Source organism: Sturnira hondurensis, unplaced genomic scaffold (assembly GCF_014824575.4).
Source record: "Sturnira hondurensis isolate 20B ecotype Veracruz unplaced genomic scaffold, ASM1482457v3 Scaffold0021143, whole genome shotgun sequence".
Classification (NCBI taxonomy): Eukaryota; Metazoa; Chordata; class Mammalia; order Chiroptera; family Phyllostomidae; genus Sturnira; species Sturnira hondurensis.
This window is the reverse complement of record NW_028093774.1, coordinates 8,863,487-8,880,256: the sequence shown is the minus strand read 5'-3', so window position 1 is coordinate 8,880,256 and position 16,770 is coordinate 8,863,487. Positions and strand designations below refer to the sequence as shown.

Below are 16,770 nucleotides of genomic sequence, written 5' to 3'. Positions count from 1 at the left end.
GTGCCCCAGGGAGAAGGCACTTGAAAGTCACACTGAATGTTTCATTGTTCGGGACCATCGGGCTCATAGGGTCCTCGTCCATCCTACACCCAAATGCTGGTCACATCCCTCATCGTCCTGACAACCCAAAGTGCCCCTCACCTTTCCTAAGGATCCCATCAGCGTTGGCACGGCCCTGGGAAACCAACTCCACCCCTCCTTTCTAAGGCAGAAAGATTGGGTCCATGACTCCTTCGGGTCCTGTGCCCCTTTGGTTAGGGAAATCCAAGAAACTGGTAAAATGTAGGTAAACCATAGGAGAGCAGGGAAGTGAAGTCTATTTACATAATGAATCGCTAAGAGAAAGCAGGGAGGCAGGCAGAACAAAGGTTTGGGCCAAGCTGGCACCTGGGGAGGTTGAAAGTTGCCAGAGGGAACGTTGCTGATGTGGCTGTCAGCTGGGTATGGAGCACTGAGTCAGCCATCCCGAGGAGAAACGTGCAGGTTCCCCTCTGCATTCAGAGGGCACCTCTTCATGCTCGTCCTTCAGAATGCGAATCTTCTTCAGTTCTGATCATTAGGCTGCGTTGCTCTGAAAGTGACACCTAGACATAGCCTTCACCGTTGGTGGGCGTCGCCTTGCCCCTCACCGGCATCCTGTCAAGTGTCCTGCAGAGGCCAGATTTGTTAGTGAAGGTCTGAGGGGCCAGGGCTTTCTAGTACAGTATTTTGCTGACGATGTCTTGTGTACCTGGTGTGTGGTTATTAGTAAAATATTTCTAGTGAACTAGATGCAATCATGAAAATGCCTACATTAATTCGGAACAGGAAAAAAAATCCATCTCTGCAGTTCAGCAAGATGCAGCATTCTGCGAACCCGTGGTGGAAATTTCCAGAGGCCGAAGGGATGCTTGCTATCTTCCCGAAGTCCTGGTAGGTGTGATAAACGAGGGACGGTACCAACTAGACGCAAGATGAGGACTTCAGACATTTGGCATCATCAGAAGCCACAAGTCATCGGGAAGAAGAAAAACAAATTTAGCTAACTCGTTAGACAAAGAAATACTCTCAGGTGAGCTGGTTCATGCCAGAGATCAAGTAATAACCTAAGTGTTGATGCAAAAGTAGACGTCAACCTCACAGTTCCGAATGCCATTTCAGTTCTTGGAGCAATAAATAAGGAAAGTTCTTCCCAATTATGGTTTTTGCATGTTAAAGTATTTTATATTTTCACAATTACCTTAATTCTCTGACAGTTGAGGTTATTGTCTTAAGTCGTTGACGACCGTCTAATTGCTGCGATTTAGAAAATTGTTCTCAAGTAAAATATTTACAAGGTTCTCACATTCAGGTACCATCACCGCGGGAGCGCGCGCCGTCCGTGCGGGGTTTGGCTCCTCCCGGCCTCCGTAGCGGCCCTCGGCAGTTTCCGCCTCTGACCGACGACAGAGTGAATGCACTTCCGGTAGCGGCGGCCACTGCAGCCGAGTCAAAATGGTGAGTGACTAAGGGTTTTGGCTGGTGGTCGGGGTGTGACGGGGTTCGAGCGCCCCGAAACGAGGGAATGAGGTGGCTGCTCGAGGCACTCGGCCCACCCACTTCCCCGCCGGCCGGGTCTCCTCGGGGCACGGAGGCCCCGGAAGACGGTGTAAAAGTCTACCGCGAGCCGTGGCCGACTGGAGGGCCTAGTTCGGGGGTCCCGGGGCCGGGGCCGGCGCAGAGGCTGCCCCAGGCGGACCAGTGGGGCCTCGGGGCGAGTCCGGTCGCCCGGCTTTGCGCCTCCGCCGACCGGGGCTCTGCTGACCGGCGCGGGTTGTTTCCGCGGGAGCCGTTTCAAGTGCCTGGGACGAACTCTTTTTTGTCGGAGCCTCGGGTGGAGGGATGTGCGACGCGGTTCGAATTGAGCCGGGAAGAGCGGGACATTGGAAGGAGGCCTTGGATTCTGACGCTTTGGGGACCGGTGGAAATCGGAGGGAAATGTCCCGTGGTGCATTAGTAATAATAAAAACAGCTGGCGTTTATTCTTTAGTTCACTAAGCAAGGGTTTATTGAGCACCTGCCCTTTGGAGGATGGAGCAGGCTCTGTTGTAGGCACGGAGGATGTAGGCGTGGAGCGTGATTGACGGTCTCTGCCTTCGTGGAGCTTACGTTCTAGGTAAGGCAGCCAGAAATAGAGAAGGAACGTGATGTCTGGGTGAGAGAGATGGAGTGGCGGTGGCTATATGGCTGTTGTGCAGAAAAGCGTGGCGTGGGGCGGGTGGCTCGCTGGAGGGGAGATTTGGACACAGCTGAATACAGTGAGACAGTAGCGCGTGTCTGGAGGAGAAGGGTCTGCTTGGCCTGTGTGGTTAACGGCAGGGGCCGGCAACGTAGCCACATAGGCTTTATAAGGCATGGTCTCATTTTCCTCACAGCAGTCCTTTGAGGTCATTTTGATCCTCTCTTGGTCAGGGAGGAAAGGGAGACACCGTAAGGCGGCTGTGTGAGAGTACAAGCCCCATGGGTCTTCCCTGGACTCGGATGGCCCTGCCCTGGACAGACACGCAGATCCTGGTGGCCAGTGGATGGGCGTGTGACTCCTGGCGACGTCTCTGACACGTTTTGTGACAGTACGCGTTCCTTCTCTGGGCCTTAGTGTTCTTCTGTGTAAATTAGAGGTGATGCCAGTGCCTTAAGGAGATTACACCCTGAGCGCGTTCAGCACATTGCTTGGCGTGTAGTCTGGGCTCGATTAACGGGTATATTTGTTCACTGAGTCTGAGAACACACTGTAGTGTGCCCCAGACCTAAAGAGGTTTGGGGTCTGTTCAGGAAAACATCCTCAGTGGGGCTAGACTTGCAGGCTCCTGAGAAAGTTTATCTGCAAAGGAGATGAGCCTGCAGCCAGTTTGGCAAGGGCCGGGACGCTCAGCTGAAGTGAATGGACGTCACACCATTAATGCTAGGGCGCAGGTGAAGGTTTTTAAGGAGAATTAAAGGATCGGCTGTTTGTTTCAGGAGGAGAGTGTTGCATTGGTGGGGGGAGAAACTGGATGTGGGGGTCTCAGTTGGGAGGCTGAGTCCAAATAAGATCCGATGGCCTGGACCAGAACAGAGGTGGGGGGGGGGAGCGCACACGCACAGGTGTGTGCTGGGGCAGAGTGGACTTGCAGCGAGATTTGTAACCAGACCGACAAATCCTGGGCCTGGCACTTCTTATTCACCGATAGTACTATCTCGGGGAGCAGTTACTGTGAGTCATGTAAATACTGAGTGGTTTCTGTGTGTTACTTCATTTTCGGTAACAGATAGGAGCCAGTGTCATCTATGCTTTCTAGTTAAGGACATCACAGCTCAGGTAGGTGATCCCACTTACCGAGGTCACCTAGCCTGTTAGTGGTGGGACTGGGATTCAAACCTGGGTGCAGCTAAGGCCATAGGCTTGTTGTAGTTCTTCACCAAGAAAGTGGGAATAATTAACCTGACCTTGAAGGACTGTGTGGAGTCAGTGACAGTGAGAGTGTCTAGTACAGACTGAGGCACGAAGTAAGCACCCGCAAGCATGAGCTGCCCCAGCCAACAGCAGATTTCCTAGGAGTTGTAAGTAATTGGTAAAGACCTATAATTTGGACAGTCTGTTATAGTACAACTGTTTCCCAGAATTCCTCAGAGCCCTTAGTTATCTTCAGGATAAATCACAAAGTTTTAAGAAGCCTTCATGTGGGGACATGCATGTAACTTTGACTCTTGTAGGTGACTGTGACGTGGTGGTTTTGTCTTGATAGAGGTGCCTGTGCAGAGGCGATTTGAGGGGTCTGAGAGGGCCCCCAGTCAGGGGTGTTCACTGTTACGCGTTTAAAATGCTGTCATTTCTGAGACATTGCTCTGGTAAGCATTGTCCTGTAACTGAAAGGTCTTTAAAATCAGAAATCCCACTGAAGCTCATTATTAATGTACTTAAGTTCTTTTTTAAGTGTATTTTATTGATTATGCTATTACAGTTTTTCCGATTCCCCCCCCTTATCCCCCCTCTGTCCTGCATCCCTCCAGCCTCCCCCCCTTAGTTCATGTCCATCGGTCATACATGTAAGTTCTTTGACTTCTCTGTTTCCTATACCACTCTAAACCTCTCCCCATCTGTTTTATGCCTACCAATTATGCTTCTTATTCCCTGTACCTTTCTACCCCCCATTCTCCCCCCCCATGAAAATCCTCCACGTGATCTCCATTTTGCTGGTTCTATTCCTGTTCTAGTTGTTTCTTGGTTTTTGTTTTCTTCTTTCCTTTCTTCATTCAGTTGTTGATAGTTGTGAGTTTGTTGTCATTTTACTGTTCTTAGTTTTTGATCTTCTTTTTCTTAGGTAAGTCCCTTTGGCATTTCATATAATAAGGGCTTGGTGATGATGAACTCCTTTATTAACTTGACCTTATCTGGGAAGCATTTTATCTGCCCTCCCATCCTAAATGATAGCTTTGCTGGATAGAGCAATCTTGGATGTAGGTCTTTGCCTTTCATGACTTGAAATACTTCTTTCCAGCCCCTTCTTGCCTATAATGTTTCTTTTGAGAAATCAGCTGAAAGTCTTATGGGAACTCCTTTGTAGGTAACTGTCTCCTTTTCTCTTGCTACTTTTACGATTCTCTCTTTATCTTTAATCATGGGTGATTTAATTAATGATGTGTCTTGGTGTGTGCTTCCTTGGATCCACCTTCTTTAAAACTCTCTGGACTTCCTGGAAGCCTGTTTCCTTTGCCAGATTAGACAAGTTCTCCTTCATTATTTGTTCAAATAAGTTTTCAATTTCTCGTTATTGTTGTTCTCCTTCAGGCACCCCTATGATTCAGACATTTAAAGTTGTCCCAGAGGTTCCTAAGCCTCTCCTCATTTTTTTGAATTGTTTCTTCATTCTGTTCTGGTTGGATGTTTATTTCTTCCTTTTGTTTCAGATCATTGATTTGAGTCCTGTTTTCCTTACTTTCACTGTTGGTTCCCTGTATATTTTGCTTTATTTCACTTTGGGTAGCCTTCATTGTTCCTTCATTTTGTGACCGAGCTCAATCAGTTCTGTGAGCATCCTGATTACTAGTGTTTTGAACTCTGCCTCTGATAGGGTGGCTGTCTCCTCATTGCTTAGCTCTTTTGCTGGAGTTTTGATCTTTTCTTTCATTTGGGCCATTTTTCTTTGTCTTGGTGTGCCTGTTATGTTGGGGGCAGGGGCCCTAGGTGTTCACCTGGGAGAGACGACCCTCTTTGCTGCTTCGTTGTGCTGTAGGTGTGATGAATGCTTCTTCAGCTCCTTGTTTGTCGGAGTTCCATGCAGTTTGATTTTCTGGTACTTCTGGTTGTTGACTGTTTTTAGAGTGGTTGTTGTCTTTCTTTTGGTTGTGCAAGGAAGTGAAGGGTTTCTGCCTACACCTCCATCTTGACTAGAAATCCAATGCACTTAAGTTCTTGATACCTGAAGGTGATTCAGCTTTCCGGGTGAGGAGAGAGGAGAGGGCCTACCCGAGAGCCCCAGGCTTTAAGGATGGCAGGTGTGTAACTTGCTGTTGAACGGAGTCTCCTGGATCTTAGTAAGGAGTAAATGATTGAAAAAGTCATTGTTGAAAAGGGAAAATGATTTAGCTTTCACGGCCTAATTTCACAAATACACTTTTGGTGGCCTCAGGGAGTTTTAGATGAGAGAAGGCCAAACTCTGTACCTTCCCCTCAAGAAGTGGGGAAGGTTTAGAATCTTTGCCTCCTTATGATACACATTAACCATTTCTATTTGTTGTCCTTGGTTTAAGATGCGATCAGTTACAAGGTGTACCATTGAGCACTCACAGCTTTTCAGGGGGAAAAAATTCTGCCAGGCTAAATGCGCTCATTGACTCCAAGTACATCTTGGGTTCAGAAAGGTTAAAATGAGGGGGGACATTCTAGAGTTTTAGAATCTCAGGGAAATAAGAAAGATATTCAAGTGATCAATTCTGAACTTACACCTCTTCCCACCTGCCCCCACCCCCAGGGTCAAAGTCAGAGTGGTGGTCATGGTCCTGGAGGTGGCAAGAAGGATGACAAGGTAATTCAAGAGCCAGAGGTATTGGTGATGTGAGCAAATGTGGGGAATGTCATAGGTCTCAGCTGGGTTCTTTGAGATTCACAAATCTTAAAATGCAAAATAAATGATGCTGTAGTTATTTAACCAGCCTGGCCTACAGCTATAGTCAGTACCTTTCACGTGGTTTTAAAAAGATTATTGACCTGTCAGATAGGTATTAATTAATGGTTTTAAATGTGTAAAAGTAATTTATACATTACAGAAGTGTTGAAATAAACTGCTTGCAACTCTAGTGTTTAATATCCTGAGATGTGAAGAACTGTCTCAAATTATAGCAGCACAAACTTTTGGCATTTAACTTAATTCTAACCTCTCTATTCTTTATTGAAAAATCTATCATTGTATATTATAAAAATAAATTAATTACATTCACATATTAAAATTGCAGGAATGTAAAACCTAGTTTTTAAGACAGTTTTTAATAGCATCCTAAAAGATAAGGAAAATTGTATCATCTGGAAATGGACAGTAGTCCTACAGAAATAAGCCTGTGTTTTAATGTGACTTGCGTGATTGTGTTCCCCCTGCTGTTCTGAAAACTCAAGGACAAGAAAAAGAAGTATGAACCTCCCGTACCGACCAGAGTGGGGAAAAAGAAGAAGAAAACCAAGGGGCCCGATGCTGCCAGCAAACTGCCACTGGGTAATGACGTGGCTCTTCCCGGCTGTCTCTGGTCCCCCGGGGAAGCGACTGTGTGTTGTCATTAGAGGTTCGAGCGCAGACCGAAATAGGGGTGTGGTTGAAGCTCTAGCTCCATGACTGTATTCTAACTCTTCATGGAGCGTTCCTCTAGGTAGGAATCAGAGCTATACTTTGGTTTTAACCGTCTCACTTTAAGAAGCTTTAACCAGTTCTTCCAAAGTACAGTGTTAGATTAGAAAACCCAGGCTGAGCTTGAGTAACTTAGAAGTGCATTTATTTCATGAAGAAATGCATATTTCACATCATGTGGTATTGGAATTCACATCATGTGGTGCCTGAACATAAAAATTTTCATCAGCTTCCTATTGAACATAGAATAAAACTCAAACCAGGTGACCCGGCCCAGCCCACAGGGCCATCTTCAGCCCCACCACGCCCTCTGCTGGTCATTCACACAGCCTTGGGCTCTTCCACTCTTCTGCACATTGGGCCTTGCGCTGTGCTTCAAAATATTCTTCTCTGTCCTTCCCATGGCTGCCTGCGTGCTTCCCACCCCTTTAGGCTTCAGCTCAAATACCTTGGCCACCACTATCTAAACAAGTCCCTTCCTGCTTAGATGAAATAATTTTTTAAATGCCGCTTGGTTAAGAAAGGACTCAGACAGTTAAAAATGTGCCATCAATCTACTTTAATGAATCAGTACAGTATTAAAAAGAATAAATCAGCCCTGGCTGGTGTAACTCAGTGGATTGAGCGCGGGCTGTGAACCAAAGGGTCACCAGTTCAATTCCCAGTCAAGGCATATGCCTGGGTTGTGGGCCAGGTCCCCAGTGGGGGACACGTGAGAGGCAATCACACATTGATGTTTCTGTCTCTCTCCTTCCCTTCCCCTCTGTCTAAAAAGAAAAGTAAAATCTTAAAAAAAATAAATAAATCAGGTCACTGAAAGTCCAAAAACAAAGGTTACATGGATAATTAATATATGGTAAAGCTGATGTTTTAGTTCTGTGGAAAGGATGGGTTATTTAATATAAATGGCTGGCATCCTTTGCTATTGAAAGAAAATTATAATAGACCCCTTGCTTTTTGCCAGATGGATTATAGATATACATCTGAAAATAAGTAATGAAAATTCAGGAATAAATTCATGAACCTTAGGGGAGGAGAGACATTTTGAAGAATTCAAGAAACCCAATACCATAAAAGGAAAGACTGACAGGGTTATTTATATAAAATTTAAAATTCCACCCTGGCTGGTGTGGTTCAGTCAGTTCAGTTGGTTCTGGCTGAGCCCCAGCCTGTGAACCAAAGGGTTGCTGGTTCAATTCCCAGTCAGGGCACATCCCTGAGTTGTGGGCCAGGTCCCCAGCACACATTGGTGTTTCTCTCCCTCTCTTTCTTCCTCCCTTCCCCTCTCTAAAAATAAATCTTTTCTTATAAAAAGTTAAAATTCCTGTAGAGTGTAAGAAGTCAAGCCAAAAGAAACAGCCCGGGAGTGTGGGGGAAAAAATGTTTGCTGCATGTTAATATCCCTGACGTTTCACAGTCCTATAATGGAATATGTGTTACAGCTAGTGTGCAGCAGGGTGTACTGGCTGAACAGCATGGTACACATGTTTATTAGGACTGTGGGAAATAATAAGACAAAACAAACTGTTTGGGGGTCTATGATTTTTGTATTATATATATCCAAACACTATTCAGTTAGCATATTCATTACACATTAGTTGTTTGGGCATAGACCTCATTCCCATTTTTATAGGCTAGCTTGTAACTGCCCAAATCCTGACCCAATATCCTGCATTTAGGCCCCTGCTTAATTAGGGTCACCAAACTTTGAACTGTTCAGAGTCTGTCCAACGAAAGTAAACTTGTTTTATATATATTCATTTATTTATTTATTGATTTCTAGAGAGAGGGGATGAGAAGGAGAAAGAGTGGGAGAGAAACATCAATGTGGTTGCCTCTCATGTGTCGCCTACTGGGGACCTGGCCTGCAACCCAGGGACTTGCACCAGCCCTGACTGGGACTTGAACCAGCAACCCTTTGCTTCACAGGCCTGTGCTCAATCCACTGAGCTACACCAGCCAGGGCTAAAATAAGTTTATTTTAAGTCTTCTTTTTCTTAAGAACAAACTGAATTAATTGCCAGCTTCAAGGATAATAAAACTTCGTTTTTTAAAATCACAGTGACGCCTCACACTCAGTGCCGATTAAAATTACTGAAGTTGGAGAGGATTAAAGACTATCTTCTCATGGAGGAAGAATTCATTAGAAATCAGGAACAGATGAAGCCTTTAGAAGAAAAGCAAGAGGTAAATTGAGAAGTTACTGTAAGTTTCATTTTTACAAACTGAATTCTACTTAAGCCCAGAACTGTCCGTGAGTGAGTGATATTCTCAAATATCAGCAGGTGCACCTTTCAGGCCGTTATGAATTTGAACTGCCTTTTAAAAGCAGCAGCTGTTTTGTGAATCCAGTGAGCTCTCTACACCATCTACTCTTCAGGTCTAATCTGCTATTCCTTCTCGGCACACTCTTCTGTAGGAAGAGAGATCGAAGGTGGACGATCTGAGGGGGACCCCAATGTCGGTAGGAACCTTGGAAGAGATCATCGATGACAATCACGCCATTGTGTCTACATCTGTGGGCTCAGAACACTACGTCAGCATTCTTTCCTTTGTGGACAAGGACCTGCTGGAACCAGGCTGCTCCGTCCTGCTCAACCACAAGGTGAGTGGAGGCTCAGAAAGCTTGCTCTCCTTAGACTTGTCCCCTGTCCCGTGGAAGGAAAGCTTCCCCAAACTCACTCTGTGGTCGGCGTTGCTTTGTTGTGACGAATCGTGTGATCCACACATCCCGATAGTAAAGCGTCATGTTCCTGGTTAGGTGCATGCCGTGATAGGGGTGCTGATGGACGACACGGACCCCTTGGTCACAGTGATGAAGGTGGAAAAGGCCCCGCAGGAGACCTACGCCGACATCGGGGGGTTGGACAACCAAATCCAGGAGATCAAGGTAATTCTGGGAACCAGCACCCGGTTTTAGACCTCGGGTTTCTTGCTGCGGTCTCACGTAATGTGGTCTCACGTAAGCTCTTTTGCATGTTTTGTTTTCTTCATTGATCAGAGCAGTAACTCAGAGCCTGCCAGTGTGGTGTTTTCTGTTTGAGAGTGCTGAGTTCGGTTGTAGAGTAACAGTATATTCTGTGTCACGGTGGAACCCCGGTTCTCGAACTTTGTTGCACAAAATGTTGGGGAAGCAGTTTGTTCGAAAGTCCAGCCTCCTTTGTCTCCTGAGACATGCATGGCTGATCGCACAGGTGTCAGCATGGTCTGGAGTCTGGTTAAGGCACCCAAGACATCTTTTCTGGGAACAACTTGGTCAAGAACTGAGTTAGTTGTTCAAGAACCAAGACGTGTGAGAACCAAGGTGTACTTCTCAAAGCAGCTGCAGCATAATACTTCTCACATGTAATGGTTAATGGTTCCCTAGTGAATATGTGATGTTCCCCTTGTGCTGCCCCCAGCGGTGACATGTGGGGCAGGGTGGGTGAGTGGCCCAGGCTGACACAGTGGTGGGGTCTGGAATCTGGCCCCGGCTCCAGGGAAGTGACCATTCAGGATGTCTGTGGGCCAGTCCTTCGCAGGTTCTTTCATCTGTAGAGAAGGCAGAGCTGACACAAATCTGCCCTGGTGACCTCTCAACTGCTGGGCAGTGGCCTGGGTGGTGACAGCAACCAGAGAATCTTTCCAGCTCCTGTCTAGAGATCAACCTGAAAAGGGTGGATTTCAGCTTTTTTAAGATCCATTTGCTGAAGAAGTGCTTGAAGGCTATTCAAGGCCGACTTCTAACGGAGAGCTGGGAATGGGGTACTGTTAAGGAGAGGGGGTGGGTGCACGGTGCTCCAGTGAGACAGAGGTCCTCCTCAGAATGTCCTTGCTGCTGGTGACATCGAGCACATCATCTCTAAGGAGAGTGAGTGAAGTTTTCGCTTATTTCTGTTGAAAGTGAGGCATACTCATGATGCCAGCCCGTGAATCTGATGGTGATTTCAGTAAGAACGCCTTCCATGTTTACTTGATGTTTGTTTCCTGTAGGAATCGGTGGAACTTCCTCTTACTCATCCTGAATATTACGAGGAGATGGGTATCAAGCCCCCTAAGGGGGTCATTCTCTATGGCCCACCTGGCACAGGTATGTGTGCTGTGTGTCCTGGCTCTGCAGGCACTCGGCCCATCTCTCAAACAGCAGCATTAGTTTCAGTTACCCGTTGAGTGAGGATGCCACAACGTGCTTAGTTTCAAACAGGGTGCTCAGAGCAGCATTTGGAATTTTTGAGTAAGCGCCTCCTCTGGAAATGTCTATTACATAAAAATGTATTTATCTGTATAAGTGATGGACTAGGAGGCCCTGACTGTAGCTCAGTTGCTTAGAGCATCGTTTGGATATGCCAAGGCTGTGGATTTAATCCCAGGTCAGGGCATACAAAAGAAACAACCAATGAGTGTATAAATGAGTGGGACACAAAGCAATGTTTTTCTCTCACTCAAAAAAAAGCACCATGAAACTGAACTTAGACTTGAAATTGAAGACTGCACATAGTTAATGTGATGAAAACGGTTGTGTGGATTACAGCAAGTAGACCCTCCTTCCAAAAATACCTACCTGCCTCAGTGTGAAACATTTACAATTCCCAAGATCTATACGCCAACACACTAGATGTCTATGTTATAAAACCTAATACTTTCAAATGTTTGTGAGTAATGTGAGTCTATTAAAAATAGTTCATAAGAAAAAATAAAACTTTGGCACATGGGAATCACTTGGGAGCTTTAACAAATAACGATGGCTGGCCCATCCCTGAGATTGGTCGCCCATCAGAGCCACGGTGCAAAACCCTGGTTTAAAGATGCCCTGTGCCATTCAGCTGAGGTTCCTTCTCTTGGTCTGTGGGCACTAAGTATAATACCAGATATACAAGTGCATGAAAGTAAAAATAGAGATACTGGGTTCACAGTGCCATGAATTCACCTGGGTTAAGTGTGTGTCCAGGACCTAACAGCTCGTTGGTGTGTAGACTGCAGGGGAGAGGTCATCTGATCGACTTAAGACCACGTACCCAGGGGGTCTGTGCTGGGGATCGCCTGCACCGGAGGGCCCGGGAGGACAGAATGTGCAGGCACCTGAGTGTATCCGCCCATTTTCATTGTCCATTTACGAGGGTAATGACAGTTTGTAAGTTAAAACACCACTTGAAGTTTTTTCCCCCCTTTGTCTTTTTCAATCTAAAATAGGTAAAACCTTATTAGCCAAAGCAGTAGCAAACCAAACCTCGGCCACCTTCTTGAGAGTGGTTGGCTCCGAACTTATTCAGAAGTACCTAGGCGATGGGCCCAAACTGGTCCGGGAGTTGTTTCGCGTTGCTGAAGAACATGCACCGTCCATCGTGTTTATTGATGAAATCGATGCCATTGGGACTAAAAGGTAGTCTTTGTTTTAGCTGTGTTGTGTCCTTTAGAGGTGAAAACCACGTACCTCCTCTCTGACCGTGAACAGTGGCTGGGCACTCCCGTGTGGCCCGCATGTTGTTGACAGTCCCCACTGGATGGGGCTACCTGTGCACTCTCTGGCTCTGCTCTCCCCAGTCCCCGGTGGCTGTGAGTCTGGAGGTTGGTCACGCAGTGACCATTCCTTGAGCCTCCGCTCTGAGCCAGGGGACATAGTACCTGGAGGAGCTCAGGTTGGGTGACACCACACTTGAGACAGAGTAAGTGACACAACTCTGGGCGTGAAGACTGCTACAGAGAAAGTGATGAGCCGCATGACTGGGCTGCTGAGGAGGGTAGGACCTGCGGCTGGGACAGAAATATTGAGGGGTTTGATGGCGATTCCTTTCAGCAGGAGATCAGTTGCATCTTCATGCCTTCTCTCTTCCAAAGATACGACTCAAATTCTGGAGGTGAGAGAGAAATTCAGCGAACGATGTTGGAACTGTTGAACCAGTTGGATGGATTTGACTCAAGAGGGGATGTGAAGGTTATCATGGCCACAAACCGAATAGAAACTTTGGATCCAGCACTTATCAGACCCGGTCAGGTTTGCTTTTGTTTCATCACGGAGAATCTCTGTGTGTGTTTCTTAAGTGTGCTCTGGCGGGTTATAAAACGATACACGTGAAGGCAGATACTGCACTGAAATTTAGAATAACTTAAAACTGTCTCCCTAAGAGTGTAGGTAAGAGCATGGTAATGTCTGCCAGGGTGGCTCTTTGAATTTTATTTTTACATGTTTTCTTTCCTACATACTCCCTTTTAAGCCTCAAGAACTTTTCCCCAAAGAAATAATTCAGACGATAGTTTTTCATTTTCTACATTCATTTAGCCCCAAAGCAGCAGCAGGTAATTTGTTTGCTCTTGCACCCTTCTGCACTGAACATGCCGTTCAGGAACCGTTGCTCACACTCATTTCTGAAGGTAGCAGAGAGGATTGCTTTTAAACAGATGAATTCAAACATAGAAACTTACCAACTACAAAGGTGAATGTTCACTTTTTAAGCTTTGGACCTCCTTCCCAGAGGACAGTGAAACTGTGCGCGTGGCCCAGGCCTCTCCCTGAACGGGCAGAGCCGGGACCGCACGGGGCCGCCCCTGAACCCGTTTCACCTGCAGGCCGCATTGACAGGAAAATCGAGTTCCCCCTGCCCGACGAAAAGACCAAGAAGCGCATCTTTCAGATCCACACCAGCCGAATGACACTGGCTGATGACGTGACGTTGGATGACCTGATCATGGCTAAAGATGACCTCTCTGGTGCCGACATCAAGGTGGGAGCCTGGGCCCATCGTACCTCTTGGTTCATCACACGCGTGCCTTCCCAGATGACCAGACCATAGTGCAAGGCCTGGCAGCTCCGAATGTGGGTGCACCGTGCTTCTCACGGGAGGACCGTGCTCGGCTGGGGGTGGGAGGCAGCCCCGGGGCTTTTCGTGTGGCACCTGCCCTGGACTGCACGTCCTTGGCGTCTGTTGAGCTTAAATAGCGTCTCCTCCACTTAGAACAAAAATTTAATTTTGCACCACTTTTTTCACTTTGAATATTTTTAAGCCTTCAGAAAAGTTGCAACAATAGTAAACAGCTACACGCCCATTATTTCAGTTTACAAAATGCTTTATCTTTCTTTTCTGCTGAACCATTCGACATGGCCTGTGGCCATGACCAAATAGATACCTCAGTGCCAGGACTGGGTATTTATTGCATCATGTTTCGTGGGTTATGTTTTTACTTTTTGGCAAGTAATTATTGAAAAGATACATATAATAAAATGTATACTGACTTACATTATTTAACCAGAATATGTATTCTCTTACAACTGTAGGTAAATGAAGTAGGTACACACTCTGTTACCTCTAAATTTCCGGGTATAATTTCATCTGTTTCTTAGAAACATTACTCCCTTTAACGAAAATGGAGCTGCCAGGCCACACGACTGGCTGGCACCGGAGCCAGTACAGGACCCTGGGGCCTTTGTGGCCAGTCTCTTCCTTAATCACTCTAGTCTAAGCCACCTCAGAGAGAACATATACCTTACTACAAAATAGCTCTCTGAATTGTAAGAATAAAAATTAAAAAGTATTTCACTTCTGAACATACTGTTCTTTCTTACAGGCAATCTGTACAGAAGCTGGTCTGATGGCCTTGAGAGAACGCAGAATGAAAGTAACAAATGAAGACTTCAAAAAATCTAAAGAAAATGTTCTCTATAAAAAACAGGAAGGCACCCCTGAGGGGCTTTATCTCTAGCAGACTACAGTTACCTTCAAGAAAATGGTTGGCCCAACCCCTTGGAGGGAGGCAGCGGGGGAGGTGCCCAGGGGCGCCCACCCCAGCTGACCTCCCGGCAACACGTGCTGTGCACTGTGCACCTCCCGGAGCACCCGTGTGGGAGCCCGTGGTCCAGTGCTCCATTCCCAATAAAGCGAGCTCTTTCTCATCCTGCGTGTGGGGCGTGGGGCCTCACTCGGCACCTGTGGGCAGCCTGGCTGTCAGGGAAGCTTCTGGGAGTGCAGACTTCAGTGCCCGCTGCCCCCAGAGCCGGGTGGCGCCATTCACCAGCATCTGATGGGCAAGCAGTGGTCATCACTGCACACCAGCCATCTCTGGTAACACTTCAGCAACAAAGGCCGTGGGGTCGCAGAGCTGGGACCTCCGGAGGAAATGGAGCTTTGCTTTCTGGAAGGGCTGTGGGTTCTGGGGCAGGAAAGGAGTGCTGGTGCTGAGAGACTGGGGGTTTCCTGCAAGAAATCTCAAAAGGTCAGGGGTGAACAGTCTTCTACCACTCCTTCCCTTGTCCCAAAGGGGTTCAGAAGCCCCACCCTTCTCCAGAGCCTCTGGAAGTCCCAGAGCTGCTCCCTCTTTTAATTCTTGCATTTCCCTGAGTTCAGGCTTGAAGCCATTCAGCAGGGCAGTGGCTCTGCGTGGCTGGCCAGCTTCCTGTGGGCTCTGAGGCTGAGCCCTGGACAGTGCTCCAGCTGGGCTGCCTCTTTCCCCCAGCTGCTTTCCCCCAGCCTAACAGCCGTCTGTTTCTAGCCAAAACCCTATTCCATAGCACTGGCTTTTCTCAATGAGTTGCCAAAGAAATTTTTCTTCAGCAAGTCTAGAGATCATGACTTTTAAAGACCAGCAAGAAGCTGGACAGCCCTAAAAAATCCAAACAAGGACGCGGCCAGTTAGGGCCCGCACCTTTTAAGCAGTGCTGGTGCTCTGGACAGTGAGAGCACAGGACAGTCTACCATCGGCACACCCCCAGGCACAGGCAGCCTCCCCTGCGGGGCACAGCAGGGCCTGGGGTTCTGCCCAGGCGCCAACTCCGACCCTGCAGAGCTGAGCTGAGCCCGTGTGTTGACAAGCCCCCAGGTGATGTTGCTGGTCCACAGACGGCGGCATAGCCAAGTCGGGCTCGGGGAACAACAAGAAACTTTAATACACTCGGTGCAGGCCAGAACCAGAACACCAGGTTTTACCTGACTCCCCACTGCCCTGGTCTGAAAATGAGAGCAAAATCTCCCACGAACCAGCCCCAGGGAGAAGGTCCTGGCGTTGAGGAACCAGGCCGTATCCTGGTTCCTGCAAAACCCAGAAGCCCAGGCAAGGACCACCATGGGTGCCAAGTGGGCGGGCCACCTTCCCCGGGGCGGGCTGGCGCCGGCTGGGCAGAAGAGCAGAACACACACGTACCAAGCACAATAGGTTTAGTTCATCGTGCGACCTGATTCTTGTCTATGGACATACATATACATATTTGCATATACAATATGTAACAGAGCTTTTGTGTCATTTGCACATCTGAAAATGTGTGAGAGGTGAGACTGAACCCAGACACAAACCCAGAAAGAAACAGGATCTGACACGCAGGTGCCACCATTTCCTCTGGCTCATCCTGGCCCGTGGGGCAGACGACAAGGGCTGGGGGTGTTGTCTAGTCCTCAAGCAGAAGCTCCAGCTCCTCCACAGGCAGGCGCACCCGGAGCTCCTTCTCCGTCATCAGGTCCAGGACCTCCTGCATCTCATCGGGGAAGTACTCCACAGCGTCCATGTACAACACCTAGGGCGGGGAGAGCCGCAGCCCTGGTCAGCCAGCCACTCCCCGTCTTGGCAAGCCTGGCCCCCGCTGTCCTGACCTGCTCGGCAGCCCCTGGGCACACTTCAGGGAGGGCTGCACTCAAGGGCACAGGGGAAGGGTATCGACACAAAGTGGGACCAGAGGTAGCTGGCAGGCACTGCAGTCACCTCCAGTTTGGTTTCTGAAGACTTGACCTGGGCTCTGCAAGGCTGACTCAGGACACTGGTCCCAGTGCTTGCAGCTTCTGGGCTGGACTCTAGGTGACTGCCGGGAAGCCCACGACCCACAGCATCAGCCCCTGAAACACCAGCTGCATGGCAGAGCCCAGAAACACACCCACCAGTGCAGGCTCCGCAGGGCACAGTGCCACTGAGAGAGGCCTGGGACACACCCTGTCTGCGATGACACAGGTGTAGGCCAGGCACAGTGGGTGCGCTGACTCTT

General features: G+C 47.9%; 2 protein-coding genes across 2 annotated transcripts in view; one reads left to right on the top strand and one right to left on the bottom strand.

The window, feature by feature from the left end:
- Positions 1–1,392: 1,392 nt before the first annotated feature.
- On the top strand, positions 1,393–14,697 carry PSMC1 (proteasome 26S subunit, ATPase 1). The gene is made up of 11 exons (XM_037031090.1): positions 1,393–1,476; positions 5,970–6,023; positions 6,608–6,704; positions 8,896–9,020; positions 9,253–9,438; positions 9,595–9,723; positions 10,806–10,902; positions 12,003–12,192; positions 12,648–12,799; positions 13,377–13,531; positions 14,373–14,697. Exons 1-11 carry the CDS (start codon positions 1,474–1,476, stop codon positions 14,505–14,507), a joined length of 1,323 nt encoding a protein of 440 aa, XP_036886985.1. The 5' UTR covers positions 1,393–1,473; the 3' UTR covers positions 14,508–14,697.
- The window catches only part of NRDE2 (NRDE-2, necessary for RNA interference, domain containing), a 39,127-nt gene continuing 35,042 nt past the window's right edge, over positions 12,686–16,770 (bottom strand). The window contains exon 14 of the mRNA XM_037031089.1: positions 12,686–16,308. Within this exon, the coding sequence (XP_036886984.1) occupies positions 16,183–16,308 (126 nt within the window). The 3' untranslated portion in view covers positions 12,686–16,182. The remainder of the gene's footprint in view (positions 16,309–16,770) is intronic.